The sequence below is a fragment of the Mastacembelus armatus genome, chromosome 14 (assembly GCF_900324485.2).
Source record: "Mastacembelus armatus chromosome 14, fMasArm1.2, whole genome shotgun sequence".
In the NCBI taxonomy this organism is placed as follows: domain Eukaryota; kingdom Metazoa; phylum Chordata; class Actinopteri; order Synbranchiformes; family Mastacembelidae; genus Mastacembelus; species Mastacembelus armatus.
The window spans coordinates 21524287-21542717 of NC_046646.1; the positions used below are offsets into that span (position 1 = coordinate 21524287).

The 18431-nt window shown below is 38.0% G+C and overlaps 1 protein-coding gene across 1 annotated transcript; it reads left to right on the top strand.

Annotated features, from left to right (window-relative positions):
* Positions 1-421: 421 nt before the first annotated feature.
* On the top strand, positions 422-5339 carry slc22a5 (solute carrier family 22 member 5). Its single transcript, XM_026329386.1, has 10 exons — positions 422-868; positions 1015-1118; positions 2225-2379; positions 2519-2690; positions 2804-2930; positions 3194-3288; positions 3436-3650; positions 3841-4023; positions 4806-4941; positions 5124-5339. Exons 1-10 carry the CDS (start codon positions 479-481, stop codon positions 5227-5229), a joined length of 1683 nt encoding a protein of 560 aa, XP_026185171.1. The 5' UTR covers positions 422-478; the 3' UTR covers positions 5230-5339.
* The last annotated feature ends 13092 nt before the right edge of the window (positions 5340-18431 follow it).

The window sequence follows — 18431 nt, forward strand, 5'->3', positions numbered from 1 at the left end:
GGAGTCTTAATTCGACTTAGCAACATTTAGAGTACAGGCACGTGCACTTCTTTGGCGTATTTAAAAGTGTGGAATGTTGTTAAGAGAAAATACCAGTTTGACCATAGTGCTGCGGGGGCTGGGTGCTGCGGGGGCTGGGTGCTCTGTGGGGGCTGAAGCTTTCAGTGAATCCAATCAAATAAGTGAATAAGAGATCTCACATTTCCTCGTTTCACGTAACTTATTTTACTGTTTGCTAATAAACTGGGAGAGATGGTGGCTCCTGCATTCTTACTGCGAACGAAGTGAGCCCCCTTGAAAGGGGGTTTAATATTCTCTAAGGACTGGAAACTTTTTCAGCTCTGACTCCGTCCCACCAAGGGACCAGCAGAGAGCTCAACCCCACCACTCTGGTACTAAGCTGAATGCTTTACGTGGGATACCACATCTCATACTAGATTTTTCTGCTTCAAGAGCAGCCGGGTATATTTTATAAAGAATGGGAGACTATGATGAAAACACTGCATTCCTCGGACAGACTGGTCCTTATTTCTGGACCACATTCTTCCTCTTAAACACAGTTTTTGTCTCAACTGGGTTCAACGGACTTTACATTGTCTTTGTTGGAGCAGCTCCAAAACACCACTGCTTAATTCCAGATGTCAACTTGACTGAGCAATGGAGAAATGCCATTGTTCCCTTTATGGTTGTTGACGGTGAAGAGGTACGGAGCCAGTGCAGCAGATATAGGCTTGATGTGGTTAGAAACCTCTCTGCTGAAGGATTTATTCCTGGAAAGGATGTCAACCTCACTAACTTGGAACAGGAGAGATGCTTGGATGGATGGAACTACAGCAAGGAAATCTACCAATCCAACATAGTCACAGAGGTCAGTTGAATGCACATGTGTGTGTTTTCTGTATAAGATTTTAGTCATGAGAAAATTTCAATTCTGAACATTTCCAGTTGTGTTTTTTTGGATTTTTTCTTTCTTTTTGTTTGTTTACATAATATGTAACACACATCTTTTTCTAGTGGGACCTTGTTTGTGACAACCAGTGGAAAGTTCCCTTTGCGTCCTCAACTCTTTTTGTGGGCTACCTCGTGGGATCGCTAATCTCAGGACAGCTTTCTGACAGGTTTTTCATCCTTCTCAGTGAAATTTCACCAGATGCACTTTCTTCATGATGATTACACACTGAACTGAATGTTACAGGAGAGACCTGGTTAGCTGCCATTATAATGACAACAGCCCCATCTAGTGTTGAGTTTCACCAAGAAAGATTTGATTTTCACTAAAATAGAAAAGGTCTCTTACATTGACTTTAATCTTATGGTAGTGATTACACAAATATCTAAATGGCTGAAAACATTCAGTCCCAAGTCATGTCTTTTCTGGTACTATAAGTTATTTTTTCCCTATAGGTGTCATTAATTTAAATTTAGTGTAAATACTCCAAATATTTATGTGATTACTATTTATGAGCTTGAAATTGAGACAACCAGCTGCCTGAAGTAGGTAGTGTAGAGTTGCTGACCCTGTACATCCTTGCAGAGTATTTTCTGTTAGATGTGGAGGTTCAGCTCTGACAGACCTCAGTGTCGTGTAGCTTTAGTTGTAGAAAAGCATTCACAGAGAGGAATGCTTGTGTGTTTAACTATTTAGCTCTTCTGCAGCTGTGAAAACTGTGCACCCAGTGGTTGAGAACTCGGGGGTGAGGGGCAATGTTCAAGGGACCATGTTAATATGTCCCTATTCAGGCAAATTTACAACTGCCCTCATTTTACCTACCAATAATTGTTGCTAAAATGCTGATTTGAATTTGTTACACCCAACTTTTTTTTTTTTTTTTTGTTTGGGTTCATGCTATAAAACCCTCTGTAATATTTAGGTTCTTCAGCAAGAACTTTGTAGACAGACTGGACAAGGACACAGTGTCTTGACATTGTACAAATAAATAATATATACAATATGTTGTAGGTCTTCACTTGCTGTTGGTTTGTCCTGTCAAGCACATTCTGTTCAGTTTTAACTACAATTTATTCACAGAAAATGTGTCAATGCACTGTACAAAACAAGTATAGAAAATAAAAAAAACAATACAAAACTCACTGGAGGTTTGGGATCACTGCTGCTCCATTATCCTAAAATTATGGATGGAACTGGGACAAAATAATCAAACATGCCCTTATTAAGTATCCTAAAGGCAATGTGTTGTTGAAATACATATCTGCTTCCATTCAGGTTTGGGAGGAAGAAAGTTGTTTTCATCTCTCTTGGAGCACAGTGTGTCTCAGTCCTGCTTCAGTCCTTCTCTCATTCATGGAGGATGTTCTGTGTCATGTTCCTCTTTGTTGGAGCCTCCCAGATATCCATCTATATTTCTGCTTTTGTTCTAGGTAAGAATTTTACAATTTTCATCATCCTGACTTTTATAAATTAATTTCAAAAACATCTCAGATATTCTTTCACCTGCACAAATACTGTGGTGCTGGGTTATCTTCATGCTTGTCATTAACAATTTGGTGTCTTGAACAGGAACGGAGTTGCTGAGTAAGACTATGCGAGTGCTTTTCACTACTCTTGGGGCTTTCCTTTTCTATTGCATTGGGTACATGACACTACCCTGGATTGCATACGCCATCAGAGATTGGAGGACTCTGCTTGCTGTTCTGTCCACAACTGCTGTGGTCTACATCCCACTGTGGTGGTATGTTGAACAAAACTGTTATTGGTTTTTAAGCTAATATTTTGTGCCGGGATATAATGTGCCAACAGTCGGCACAGTAGCAGACAATAACAAACCTAAACTCGATCATGCAGGTTCATTCCAGAGTCTCCTCGGTGGCTGATCACTCAAGGAAGAGTGGAGGAGGCTGAGGCCATAATCAGAGATGCTGCAAGGAAAAATAAAGTTGAAGCACCACCTGTAATTTTTAAAGAAACTGGGGTGAGGCTCACATTTTATTATTCATTTTATTATTGCACTATACAGTGTCTTCGCAGAACAGACACCTAATTGACTTGATGAATTGATTATAATGGTTGTAAAGTAAATGTAAAAATGTGTCTGCATAGACCACTCAGACATATTTTACTCAATTAGTTTTCCTTTCCTCAATTCAATCCGGTCATAAAATATTTCAGAAATCCTCTCTGTGCAATCCTGGAAAACTGAACCACATGAATAATCTTGTTTGCTTTGCTTTTTAGCAACAGGCTATGCCTCCAAGCAAGAAATTTACCATGCTTGATGTTCTGAAATCCAAGAACATTAGATGCATCACACTGATGTGTCTCATTCTGTGGTGAGTATGTTAAATATGATTACCGTATTCACAATTAGAAGACTTTGGTACTTTCTGGTGAAGGTTTATTTGCAGATCACATCAACAAGAAACTGGTAGAATCTCATGTCATTTACTCTACTACAAATAACATTTTTCTTGTTTTAGGATGGCAATAAATATTGGGTATTTTGGTTTATCCCTGAACACCTCCAACCTCAGTGGAAATCCCTTCATGAACTGTTTTTTATCAGCTATTACTGAGGTCCCTGCCTATATTGTTTCTACTTGGCTGTTAAAAAAATGTCCAAGAAGAGTTCTTCTGTCATCGTTCCTTGTCATTGGAGGAGGAGTTCTTCTGCTCATCCAATTCATCCCTCGGAGTAAGACTTGAGATGTTTTTACCCTTGATAACTGCAGCCTCAGATCAGTGCATTTGTAGGAAATTGGTTCAAGAAAGTTATTGTAAACAAAAATAACAGAACTTTCACCGCAGTTTTCATTTTGATTTTGTAAGAGCACACAATAGTTTCAGAAATCATTTTAGAAGTTTTGTGTCTCTGTCCACCCTAGCCCTTCAGTACGTTGCTGTGGCTCTAGAGATGACTGGGAAGTTTGGTTTCACCATGGCCTTCAGCATTGTCTACATCTACACGGCTGAGATTTACCCCACTGTGCTGAGGAACATTGGCATGGGACTGTGCTCTTCTGCTGCACGCATTGGCAGCATTACAGCTCCTTATGTCATCTATTTAGGTAATGAGTGTCATATCTCGTAAAGTTGCTGCGTAGTCACTGCATTTTTATGCTGGAGGCATCTATGGAAACAAAAAGGCTGCAAAGGATAATTCTTCTCCTTTGGGCTGCTCCCTTCAGGGGTCACCACAGCGAATCATCTGCCTCCATTTAACCCTATCCTCTGTATCCTCCTCACCCATACCAACTATCCTCATGTCCTCCTCCTTCACTACATCCAAGAACCTCCTCTTTGGTCTTCCTCTAGGCCTCCTTCCTGGCAGCTCTAACCTCAGCATCCTTTTACCAATGTATTCACTGTCCCTCCTCTGAACATGTCCAAACCATCTCAATCTGGCTTCCCTGGCTTTTTCTCCAAAACATCTAAAATGAGCTGTCCCTCTGATGTCCTCATTCCTGATCCTATCCATCCTCGTCACTCCCAGAGAGAACCTCAACATCTTCAGCTCTGCTACCGCCAGCTCTGCCTCCTGTCTTTGTCTCAGTGCCACTGTCTCTAAACCAGACAACATTGCTGGTCTCACCACTGTCTTGTCCACCTTTCCTTTCATTCTTGCTGACACTCTTTTGTCACACATCACACCTGACACTTTCCTCCACCCGTTCCAACCTGCTTGCACACGTCTCTTCACTTCTTTTCCACACTCTCTGTTGCTCTGGACTGTTGACCCTAGGTCCTTAAAATCCTCCACCTTCTTCACCTCTACTCCTGTAATTAGTGTGTATAAATCTACAAATGTTTTTCTTTTTAGTCAAAAGCATTGCTTATTCTTGATTTACAGGTACTTACAATAAGGTTCTACCGTATGTTGTCATGGGAAGTCTCACAATTGCCTCCTCTGTGGTCAACGTTTTCCTTCCGGAGAGCCTCAACAAAGCTCTTCCAGAAACAGTGGAGCAGATGCAAGAATGTCAAGGGTAAGTTCGCTTCACCCAGGTCACCGAAGCTCATTTATTTTTCTGGAAAGTTATTAGAACATTGTTTTAGATTGGGTAAGATCAAGCAGTCACATCAGTATGGTACTAATAACCTAGAAGGTACAGTGGTTTTAGTAATTTGATCATCTGGCATGTTTAATATTGGTGTCTTTCGATCACAGGTTGTGCAGTAGACTCAAAAAGCTGAAATATGTCGAAAATGGTGCAAGGGACAACTCATCTATACAACGTGGGGACAAGTCTGATGCGCAGACTCTTACTTTGTAGTTTCCTGAATGGCCTTCTTTAGCTTTTTTGCTTTAAAGTTATTTTAAATCTGGAAAATACAATTCCAAACATGGAGTGTGGCCCAAAAATGCAATCCCTATGAATTGTTAGTTTTTTATTCCTTTTTAAATTTTTAGTTAATTCAACAATATTTTCTAGAAATGTTGCAAAGAAAAATAGTTTTGTATGAAGGTGAAATGCATGCATCTCTGATTGGTCTCTTAATTTTTATCAGACAAAACATTAAAATATTAAATATGAACCAAACTCAAACTGTGTTTGTTGAGAACTTATTTGCTTCTGGTTTGCCTCAAACAGTTTTATATACATTATTAAAACTTGCATGCTTCATATAGTCTACTCCATGAACCTCCTCATGTGCTGCTATGCACCAGGACTTTGGTTCTCTGTGATAGTGTATGAAGGATCACAAATTAGCAACTAAGCAAAAGGTCATGACTTCTTTATTGTTAAACCATCCGTGTGCAATAAACAACTGGAAGGGACCATGACATGCTTTATTGCTGTTTTCACCTCCGTGAAAATGATTTACTCCCAAGAATTGCTTAATTGCATCACATTTTACATAACAAATGTTTTTCTTATTACTTGAGTTTGACAGAAAATAAATAAATAAATAAAACCATCCTAAATGTGCACTTGAAGGTCGGTGAAATTCCCGTGGAGAGTTGTCTGAATGTGTGGACATACAACAAAAACAATTTACTAGTCCATCATTGTCAATGAGGTAAGCAAAACTTGCACTGATTGCTTTACAAGAAATAACAATTGAATTTCCCCTTGGGGATTAATAAAGTATTTCTTCTTCTTCTTCTTCTTCTTTAAGGTTTACTATTATAGTTGTTAATCTGAATCCTTTAAAATTGAATAAAATACAGAATAAAGAGATAAATCACATTTAGTAGTAGCTACATCATGGCTTACATAAATGCAGTTTTTCTGCTTTCAAAGTACTACACTGGTTTTGTGTTTGATGTAGTATAGGCATATCTTCATATAATGAATTATTTATAATTCTGCTCCTCTATACTGTTAACACAAATGTGTGGCAATTGCTATACACCTGTTACTCTTTCTAACAGTACTGAAAACAGTACTAGTATTAAGGTTTTTAAAACCACTGCCATTTCTGCTAGGTGTGAAAATACTATCTGTGAGATTACTATGACTGATAACGTTGCTTCAAATACTAGGCTACTGGCAACATACTGTATATGGTACCACTAATAAACAGTAGTGCTACTACTCCATGTACTACTGTTGCTACTGTTTTATTAATACAAATATTTCACTACTTAAAAATGTAATTTAAGGTTCAATTAATTATCACAATGTCAGATAAAAGGTATTAGTAGCTGTGTAATGAAAAAACTGACAAATGTGTTGATTTTTCAGTGGGACCTGGTTTGTGAGAAACTCTGTCTGGGGAGCTAGTGGGAGCATTTCAGGCCAGGTGTCTCACAGGTTTGTTATGTAAACAAAAATACAGTGAAAGACGTTGATCTGTATCAAAAAGGATATAAATAAGGTTTGATTTGATTTGAATGTTTTACACAAACAGCACAATTTGGATCTTTGTTGTAAAAAAACAAACAAACACGTGTAACATGTTCAGTGATAAACTGCATTTGTTTCACAGGTGTGGAAGGAGGTTGGCACGCTTTACCACGCTGGTTCTTATTTATTGGTATGGTATTTTACCCAGGTTGGGAACTTTTCAGCTTCATTTTCTTCTTCATGGCTTCTGGGTGATATTCCAACTATATCATTGCTTTTGTACTGGGTATGTTTTCCAGTCTGGGTTCACTACTCAATACTGATTTTTTTTTTTGTTTGCAGGTGCTGTATGTAGTACATGTAATGGCCCAACTATAACCAGGTAGGATGAACAGAAATAGCTGGTGGGTGCTGAAATAGTTCAGTCGAGTACCATCATCTGTAAGTTTCTGCAGTGACAAATATTTTCTCTTGCTGTCAACAATGGATCAAGACTTTGCCTGAGCGTGACAGACTGAGTGTAAAATAACCAGAAACTTGAGTCTCAGGAGTATTTTGTCAAATTCTTCTTTGATTTGTTAAATGTACGGGTGCGATGCCTGCAGCAGCCAACTCCCTGCTGGCCTGATCTATGTCCCAGTTTATCAGAACTGTCTACAGAACCTGTAAAATGACTTGGAGGCTCTTTCTGTCAATTCTGTATTCCCACACATACCGATGGGCAGCGTAGCCACTTTTGGTGCTGTCTTATTCCAGAAACTTTTGGGAAGACTCTGCCAGAGACCATATCACAAACGCTGCAGATACGCAGGTGAGTTTACTCACTGGACATATTGTTTGTTTACTGGCAGTTAAAACAAAAAGCTTCCACTGTGCTTCATGATCAACATTAGAAATGGTTGAATATCACAGGATTAGTCAGGAGAAGCTTTTTATGCCACTGTAATTTAGAGAAATTAACAAAATGCAAATGTCAGTGCAGGTAGTTTTAATGATTGACAGCTTTGTTTAACTTTAATGAAGAGAGGACAGACAACAGTATTAATTGGTCACTCGTTACCTTTTTTGTTTTTTTTATGCTACATCTCTGGTAAGGCAGCTTGTAAACTCGTTCCTCTGTGTTAATCACTTATTTGGTTGCTGTTACATGTGCAACAAGGTGTGATGCTGTTCCAAACTGTAGTTGAATGAGGAGTTTTAGAGGACAACTGTTTCTAAATCATTTCTCAATGTTCACACAGGAGAAGAAGAAACTGAAAATGAGAAGAGCAGGTGTGATCATCATAATAAAGAGTCCAAGTTTTTTTATGGCCACAGACTGCAGTCCCACAGTAAATAAAGGTAAATGGTCTTTTCTACACTCAAATGCATTGAAAGCGCTTTTACACTATTTGTCCGTTCACCCACTCGCTCACACAGTGACTCGAACAATCAAACCACCAACCCTCTGGCTCATGGTCGACCTGCTCGACCTCCTGAGCCACAGCTGCCCCAAGTGGGCAAGTGATGCATTTCATACCTTTGTTTGCATCTTAAAGCATTTATCCAGGTGATTTGATAACAGATGTAACATACAGTAATACATGTTTAATGTTAAATCGAGGCATTTCATTAGTATCTAACAGGCAGTGTGTAGGTTTTAGTTTGACAACTTTCTAATACAATTTCAAATACAACATATCAGGTTTTTTTCAGTCATGATAAGTGAATGAATGACTTATCTCTATAGTTGTTCCTTGTGTTCGCACAGTCCATTAACTTTTATACAAGATGGAAATAGACACGTTCATTGTCTGATATGTAGAAATAAGCACCAAACACATTTAAGCTCCAGAACAGTCAATTGATTGAATGACAGCCCGTTTTTCAGGACGTGTGGCATCTGTTTAAGAAGGGTGGACAGAAAGTAAAAAACAACACACAACACCTGGAAACAAGCAGAAACAATTGCAGGGTTGCAATATGAGCTGGATGCCTTTTGACAGGCCTGTGTGGGCAAGTTGCTGCAACAATAAACCAATGAGAAACTGCTTTCACTTTAAAGCCTATAAGACTCCAGGCCCAGGATTCATAATATTCTTTATTTTCTCCTGTAACTTGGCTGTGGGGTTCACATCACATCCGTTCATTACGCTTTAAATGTCTGGGGAAGCACCACAGCTATGTGTCACCTGTTTCCGTGGAAGACAGTCATTTCACTTTCAAAGCAGATCTGCCAAGAAGACCCTGTAAATATCTGGGATCCTTTTGTTCTCTAATTAAAAACAGCACTACATGCCTTAAGAAGAAGAAGAGGAAGAGGAGTACTTTATTAATACACTCCTCCAGTGTGTTTTTCCAGTTTGAACTGGAGGAGGAAATTGATCCCAGGCCTGCTGGGAAAGCCGTTGCTGACGGATTAAAATAAAAGTGAAACTAAATGACGACAGATAACCAAGCGTTTGACTCTCAGTCCAGTGACCCTGCGTTTTTGGATAGGTGGTCCTTGACAACATAACCTCCAGGTGGGACAACATAATGGAAGCGCAGTATGAGGTGAGTCTTTTCTTTAACTATATGCTGTAGATTGTGGCCCTGCACCGTTTAGCCGTAGATGGAGATCTTAAGAAATAATCTCATGAAAGGTGGTTTTTGAAAAGCAGTACAAAACCTAACTGATCTCTAATCGTGTTTCTAAGACGATCTCGAAGTCACTGTCGCAGTAATTTTGCCTTTTGACTTTTCTTTAGTTTTGAGAACCTAAGAAAACCAAAATGAAACTAACGGAAATGTAGGCTGGACTGAACATATGGCGAACTGACTGCAGCCTCTTTTGTTTCACTGCTCTCCCTTGTAGTGTCTTGTTTGTTTTTAAAATAACTGTATACGCGATGTTTAGGCTGTAGTTCACATTGTTCTGTGCTGATCCACCGCCTATATGCTTTAAATGGCTATTTATTTTGGGCACATTGTGTAATTGCCAAAACATTAGATTCCAAGACCTGAGAGTAGGCAGCTGTGCTCAGGCTCACTTAAGATTAAAGTGAGGGGGCTGTACTGACAATCCTACTCCCGAGTCTTGGGATCCAGCGGTTCCCAGCCCAGTCATAAATATTCATAAGCAGCCATAGAAACGCCTGTTCAGTGTTCTTCTTTTGAGTGGCTTTCCTGCACTTTGCAGGATTGTTTGGAAAAGGAAATTCTGTGACTACTGACTGTTTGAGTTTACTCCAGATGGAAATATTGTATTTTTCTCCTGCTGCATGTTTTTGATGTCTTTAAATACTAGAGAATTATTATACTATATATATATAATACTCTCTCTCTAGAGAGAGATAGCAACTTATAAAGTATTGCACATTTTTACAGACTAAACTAATGTAACTGAGTACTTCCTCCACCCTGTGTCTAAACCATAAAGTGACCTCATAAAATAAAAGTATATCGGTTTTCATACTTTAAACTATCTGATAAGACATCTAGTGTAGTATCCAGAGTACTTACTCAAGTAAAAAAGGCTACTCAAATGCAAGTAAATGCCCTGCTTAGAAAATATCACTTATTTACAAGTGTATAAGTATCAAAAGGGTCAAAGTACTTATAAGACAAATAGTCAGAACGCTCCATGTGAATTACATAAAGTGAATATTTTTGTTTTCAACATGATTAAAGTAGTTTAGTACCCAATGTACTTAGTTACATTACACCACAGTATATAGATACTTTGAGCCTGGATGTTTTTTTTTATTATTATTTATTTATTTATTTTACCTAAGTGATTTTAATACTTGTGTTTGTGATATACCAGCCTAGAGGTGGGTAGTTCTAGGTTTTAGATCCTAAACTAAAGCTGTTAACTTAAGGCATGTAAAGTATATAAGTGAACACCAGATGTCACCATAGGACAACATTTATGCACAAACACTCTGGAGAATCCATTAGATGGCGCCAAGGCCATTATTTTAACTGCGACTTATCTGCTGCTCTAATAATGGCCTGTGAAAAGGAAGCCTTGTGGTTTCTGTGTAAATCAATCATCTGGCTTTGAAACCCAACTTGCTTGCTGACCTGTTTGTGCAGTTTTTTTATATATACATGAATGTATGTAGAGAAGAGTAGACCATGATAGTTAAACAAAGAAAGTTTAAATCACAATCATGCTGCAAAACAACAAAATAAAAGTCCTGCAATAAAAACAGGAAACAAACCTTCTAAACTGGGTCAGTGACACTTGATCTACTTTAAACACAAGCCAGAATGCTTTCATGTGCTGATATTATAGTTACAGGAAGCTTCTTGCTGCAAAGACACACAGCAGCACATAAACCTGTCCATACCATCACAGGACAAAACATTTACACAACAGGGCCCTTCAAAAACAACCAGCTTCATCTGTGTGTAATGTCACGACATATCAATGCTTGTCCTTTGGTATGTGTTTGTCTTCTTTTCATGAAATCTGTGTTGCTGAATGCCTCTGTTATCACATAGGATCACACGTAGATAACATGCTTGCACAGATTCACACAGATGACTGGGACAGAGCAGACGAGCCACAAACTAAATGTTTTTGAATATCACCAGAGTTGAAAGCAGATCATTTTTGTCTGTCAGGTATTCTGGGTCAGATCAGTGATATGTTCCTTTGCAGCTTGCCTTAAGTTTCTCACATTAAAGAGAATTCAATAATTCATATTATCATAGTGCAACAAGCATGTTCAATAACTGGCTCACTGTGAAAGTGCACATGCTTTCATCACACATGTGCTCACCCTTATGAGTTTGAATGACTTTTTGAACCTTGAGAAGTTTAAGTTGTGGTTCACGTCTTTCTGCAGCACCACAGCATCAGCTTCATTACATGGTGCGACACCTAAAACAAAGTTACACATCCCAACAGGGTCACAGATTCAAGACCTCACTCTCAGATTTTTACTTGTTCCGTATAACCAGAGCTGGATGAGTAGCAGTCTTCTGCGCTTCGAGTGCCTGGTACTCACCTTAACATACCAAAACAACCCGCCACTTTTTTGTGTGAGAGGCTAAACCACAAGGAAGTGTGTTGTTAGATCATTTTTCACGCTGCTCACTGGTATGTTGGGATGTGTTTTTTTGTGCTAAAGGTTAAGCTCAACACCACACCATGATTAAAACCCTGAGTAATCAATAAGCTTTAAAAAAAAAAAAAAAAAAAAAACATGTTTCTAAAGTAAAGTTCCCTATCTAAGACAATGTCACATATATCTTTCTGTCCACCATCGTGGTAACTAAACATGTGCATAATTCTTTCTCTGTTTTAATGCATATGTATTAATAAGAAGTAGTTCTAAGGTCATTTATGTGATTTACAACTAATCTAAGTCCTGATCCACACCACCCATTTGGCACTCTAGAGAGTCTAAAACAAACACAAATAATCATCTGCCTGATCTGATATAAATCTACTAGACTGTTGTCTGTCAGTTCCTTTCCACTCCAGTGTTTTCATTCACAAAGCAAATGATTTAATAGAAACTAACTGATTCACTGAAGAAAAACACGGTGAGGCTGTCAGATGGTTTTTTGTAAGTACCATGCTTACTGTAAAGTGCCAAAAGACTACACAGCAGCTCACGCAACAGGAGACCGGGAGAAGGTTCATGGAGACTAGTAACCTAGAATTAGATTTCCCACATCTAGGATGGTTTATCAGAAATGCCTATCCACTCCGAACAACACCACCTCCTGGTCAGATGAGAGAATTACATGGCAGTTTCTTCTTTCAAGTCACGTGATTTAGAAGAAATCGGGCCTCTAGTTTAGCAGGTCACCCTGTAGCTCAGTCTTACAAAGAGACTGCCAAGCTCTTGACTCAGCAGTATGATTATTTTTATCATGTGTGTGCAGTTTTAATTTTCTTATCAAAATATTACATAGTCAAGAGGTTGATGTAAGTGGGATCTGTGTGTGATAGTATGTTGGGTCTGAAAAATAATTTTTACATGTATAACCCGTCACTCACGTGGGAGTTTTTGACTTCAGGATCATATGATTTTAGCACGAGACAATAGTACAATCAGGGAGGGGAGATTTTCTAAAGTCAGGTGCCTTTATTGGGGCTTTAACATACAAATTTAGGGCTGCTCACCCAGAATTTCCTGTATAACAATTTTACTGCAAAGATGGAAACTGTTGTTACTGTTGTTAGCAGTTATGGTGTCCTAGAAAAACAAAAAAACAAAGGCAGCATTTCCTTGATAACAGTGCATTCTTGAGCTTCTTCATTTTGTTTAGAAAGTGTGCTGTAAGCAAAATAAAAAGTCATCGTATTAAATGAAAAATCTAGTATGTTTTATTACCAGAGCAAGCACCGATTATATATTGGTATAAGTGAGGGCTTAACTAGCCCACGTGTGTGTGCATATGGCTAACAATACGGATATACAACAACAGGTTCAAAGGGGTGTAATTCCCAGTTCTGGCAAGTAGCCTGAGGTTGAGAATAGCAGCCGCCAGAAAAACATCCACCGCACAAAGAACTGCATCAGTGGTTGCTTTTCTAAAACAAATAAATAAAAAACTGTGGTATGTTTTGAACAGGTCTTGCAGCCTGCATGTTTACCCTCATCACTCTTTGTTTTTTTTCTCTTGTTTTTTCTTTTGTTGTTGTTGCCATGGCTGAACTCTTCACAACATCCACGTCTCTCACCTGTAGCCACACCCACAGCAGAGGCCAAGGCAGCACATAGACATTTTCCTCGGAAGGGGATTTCATTTAAATGGGTCATTTACTTGTAAACACACAGTCATATACTGTACACACACTTTTTAAAAATCCAAAACATGTTATATGCTATTTAACCAATGTTAACCCGATGCTGATGTCAGAATTAATTTTAATGTAGTGAACACAGAGACAATAGCTGTAGGTCATTTCTTGGGTGTAGAGTTGTAGGTATTTCCAGCATTCTGCTTACGCAGTGTTGAATACTGTCAGTTTACAAGATTTAATGATCTCATAGGAGTGGAGAAGATGAAGTGTTTTTTTCCACCCTTTGGACTCTTAAGTTCACTTCATAATATCACTGCAGATGGTCAGTAAATTCTGCTGATTAGCCAAGACACTTTACAGGTCCAGAGATGGTAACTTTAAGCCGACTCGTTGCCTACACAGAAATTTTAAGATATAACTTGAAGTTAGTGATTCAGTAAGTGAGGAACATTTACTATTTATTTCTCTGAAAATAATGTGTCAAGGTGTAAACTGTGTTTGCATTCAAAAAGTTCTCCAATGGTGTTGCTGAACAAATATAAAGATATTTGACCTGCAGACATTTGTGGGGTTTATTCTTGAAGTGACACAAAGCTGAAGAAAATCTGAACACAAAAGCTGTGGGTCTATGAGCGCACATTGCACTAGTGATAGCACGCTGTCAGGGTAACATTTCTATATTAGGTTTAAGAAAACACACATCAACACTGTTCTCTTAAGAAAAACACTTCAGTGCCCAATATGACATATGTTAACTTTCAAGTGCCAGTACTCTTTAGAGCCTGTTGTATGATTCTTAACAACAATCAGTGTTGCATTTGTGCCTAAGCCTAACCAGACTACTGTAGGTGTTCCTCTTGGATAAGTATTTGGCCCAGTACTTATTGCGCTGTACATAAATATTGCTTATATCTCAGAATAGTAATGTTCTCCTTGTAGTGATTGCACCATCATCTAGACCATCTGTTCCACTGCAATTCAGGTCAGGTCAGGTTTTTTGCTTTATGTATTTAATATATTTTTAAATATTAAATTACTTACTGTTGCTTCCAATAATGTCTACACCTCTTTAAAGATTGTCCAGACAAACAAAAGATATGCACATATCAATCCTAACAATGTTTAAAATAGACATGTAGCAGTATAAATATGTAAGAATTTGATTAGATGGCAAACTGAACTACAAAATTTATGTTGAACATTAAACATTCAATTGGTTTCTCATAGCAAACAGAAATGGTTTCATCCTTGAAAACAAACAAACCAGAAATTCACAACACTGTAGATTTATGGAGATATCCTCCGTGCTTATGTTGCTACTCCTAACCATTGGACGGCATCTGCCTATATGTGTTTTAATTAGTATTGTGACTAAGCCCCAATGTATTTACTTAATTAGGCTCAGCAAAACTTCCTTAACTTAAACTAACTTAAACAATTTATGACAGAAATTCATCTTAATATTTTCATAAGTTACTATAATAATCCATAATTTACAGTAAGTGCAACTACACAATAACTTAACTTTCAAAGACCACAATATGCATTAAGATATTCACACAAAATAGAAAAACACCAAAATGACTGTTACGTATTTGCAGCCGAGGGCTATGAAACTCAACAGTCCCACAGGGAAGAAGAGTCATCCGGAAAAGTTAATCTAGTTGACTCGAAACCCTAAAGTGATATGCTAAATGTGTGATTCACTGAAAAGTGTGTTTATTATGATGTGAGGTGTCACTGGAGAATTCCGTTGGATGTTATTCACGTATTATTGCCATGATCTAAATTCTCATGACTGCCTAAAATCCAGTTGTTGCCTGAAATGACCTGCATTTTTTTTTTTTTTTTCCTTTTGGCTACCTCGTGTTGTAGTGGGCAGTATGCCATCCCGCCAATACAGAGCACCTGCCCCCTTTGTGAGCATGTGCAGATGTTTTTAACAGAGAGAGAACAGCAGACAGTGTTCTGGTCTTTCCAGTAAATCAGCCAACTCCAGTTAACTGTCTGATCCTTTCTTCTTTCTTTTCCTTGCCTGTAGAGAGAGTAAAAGTGAGGAAGTTCCTACAGACCTACCCATAGTAACTTTCACACACACTTACATGCTAAGCAGTGTCAACTAACCAAAATGCAACTTACAGCAAGAAACATGGTGTTAGTCCTTCCAGAAAGTCAGCTGACTTATTCTCTCTTTCTCTTTCTGCCTCTGTGGAGTTGTCTACTTCTCTTGTTCCCACAACTACACATTCCCACTTCACCCACACACAGATGCAGACATATTTGGATATTTGGCAAACAGGCAACTGCTTTTAGTTTAATATTACATTTAAAATTAATAGATTATTATTACTAATGGTTTCATGTTTAAAACCATTTTACTGTTGTAATTAGTTAAGGGAGCTGGTGTCAATAAATTAATGCATCATGTTTTAAAAGACTGTTTTGTGTGTAAAATTTTAATCTGAAAGGTAATTAGCAACTACAGTTATCAAAAGTACAGTTTCCTCAGAATTGTACTAAAGTAGAAGTATAAAGTACCTCAAAGTTATACTGGCTGTAAGTACAACACATGAATAAGTGTGTTTACTTACACTCTACATTTGGCTCCCAACTATTCCTCACTCAAACTTGTTGCTAATTTTGATGAGAATTGTTTATAATATAGATTACATTTTGTGACAAATAGAACTTACTGGCAACAACTAAATTCTGTTAATAGGATTATTCTATACAACGTGCATCTGATTGCCGTGGCGGTAGCCTCTTAACAAGCACAGGCATGATAGCGAGTTGAATCCTTGCTCAACCTTAAAAGATCACTTGGAACGCAAAACTTTGCAGGTGGTCCATTTTAAGACCTCAACATGAACATGACAACTGCTGCTTTTGTAAAATGAGCAAGAACAAAGCAGCCGTGCAACAACTAATTAAAATGACAAGGATTTAGACAATAGCATTTTTATTTCATTTTCTGGCCTATGCACCTCTGGTGCCAGAGGTTTTGTTTTAAACATAATCGTAATACATTTATTGGTTCATCTCCTTAAACATAGTAATAATGTGTTTCAAAAAAGAGCATACATGACATAATAAACTGAATAAACAAGGAAGTTTAAAATTGTGTATGTCAGTTAAACGCTAGTTCAAAAAGACGTGTTTTAGAAAGACAACAGAGTAGTGATGCAGATTTTGAACAGTAATTCATCCAATAGTTTAGCTTTTGTTGAAAATCTAAACTGCACAAAGGGTGTCTGTGCATGTATATACAGTTATTAGGTCAGAGATAGAGTTTGGAGCCAATCCACATATGTTTTATGAGAGATTTATAGAAGTAGAATAATTTGTAGAGGTCAACATAGATACATCAAAACCAAAAAATACCTTTGTACTTTGTTTAATAAAAAATATTCCAAAATGTCTGGTATCTGGATTTGTAATTGCTGTTAATGAACACAAATTTAAGATTTTTTAAATGTTGTTTTTCTTTAATACTGTTGCTCTGCTGGAAACAACTTTTCACCAAATTCTATTGGGTCAAATATAGGGGAGCAGTAGAAACCTTTAAATAAGCCTAAACTCAATCTGTCTATTCAAAGTAATTTGGTATTACACCACAAAACTATTAAATGCTATTACACTTTAATCTTCCGTATTTTTTTAATCTTGCAGAGCTGTGCTTCTCCTAGAGGTTCCCACAGGTACTGGCATGTTTTTTACCGGTGTGTCCTGTGTTGTTTTGATGACGGTCACCTGTAACTTCCTCATACCGGTCAAACAAATTGAGAAGCCATGTTCATTGTCTAAATGAAGCACAGAAAACCACCTCCAGACAGGCACCTCTGGATTCTTCCAGAGCACTAAATTAGAAATCATAATAGTAATTTTCAAGGTTACGCCGACGACATTCAATTGTACATTAGTGACCCTTCTCAGTTTAAATGTGTCTCTGCACTCTAGTCCTGGATATCACAGAACTTCTTAAACAGTGAGAAAAGCAGGTTTATGCTTATCTGTCCCTCTCAATCTCATTACAAAGATCTGACTGTACAATTAAATCCTGTATAACATAAAAAGACATACATTCATTGTATTACCGATATTGTTATCAAGATTGCGTGGACGTATTAAGAGCCTTCAGCTGATTCCAAATACAGATTTCAGACTAGTGACTAACTCCAACAGATTCAACCACATTACTCCAATGCCAGATTCCCTGCACTGGCGTCCAGTATACATTTATTCCAGAATACTTTAAGATGCTGGTGCTTGCTTACAAAGCACTCCATGACCAGGGTCCATCTTAACTAGCTGATGTTCTGCATCCCTACTCTCTTGTCATGCCGCTTTGTTCTGCTGCAGACAAGTTTCTAACTATCCCTTAGATTTGGAAAATACTGGTCAACAAGCCTTCTGTCATCGTGCCCCTAAACTATCAGTATTTAACTGTAAACTATTTTTAATCATGCTGTCGTCATAATTAATCCTCATGACCAAATTGAGGGTGTAATGAATTAATACCTATCATGATTGAACTGCAGTGTGGCATCCTATCAGTGCACATAATCCTTGTGTGTGTAACCACTACAGGTAGCTCTGTCATTTCCAGTAAATCAGCCGACTAATCACCACTGTTTGCTTCTCTGTCTCTCTCTCTTTGCTCAGTCTTACTCTCTCTCTCTCTCGCACACGCACACACACAAACTCTATCTCTATCAGACACATACCTACAAGTACTCACAGGAACATATACATATGCATATTTATAAATGCATAGATAAAACCAGCCTCGATCTAAGTGGTCTTGCTTCTTTGCAACTTGGCCTTCAAGCTCTCACATGCAACCAAATAAGAGCACATGGTCTAATACTCGATGAGATGGGTAAATGATTTATTGTACTATACCAGCTGGTATCAGTGTATGTTGTGTTATGTTTAAACATGTTAAACCTTTATA

Coding starts and splice junctions, on each gene's coding strand:
- slc22a5 (XM_026329386.1), top strand. CDS start 479: ATGGGAGACTATGATGAAAACACTGCATTCCTCGGACAGACTGGTCCT. Junction 1,119..2,224: donor TCAGGACAGCTTTCTGACAG/GTTTTTCATCCT, acceptor GCTTCCATTCAG/GTTTGGGAGGAAGAAAGTTG. Junction 2,691..2,803: donor GTCTACATCCCACTGTGGTG/GTATGTTGAACA, acceptor TCGATCATGCAG/GTTCATTCCAGAGTCTCCTC.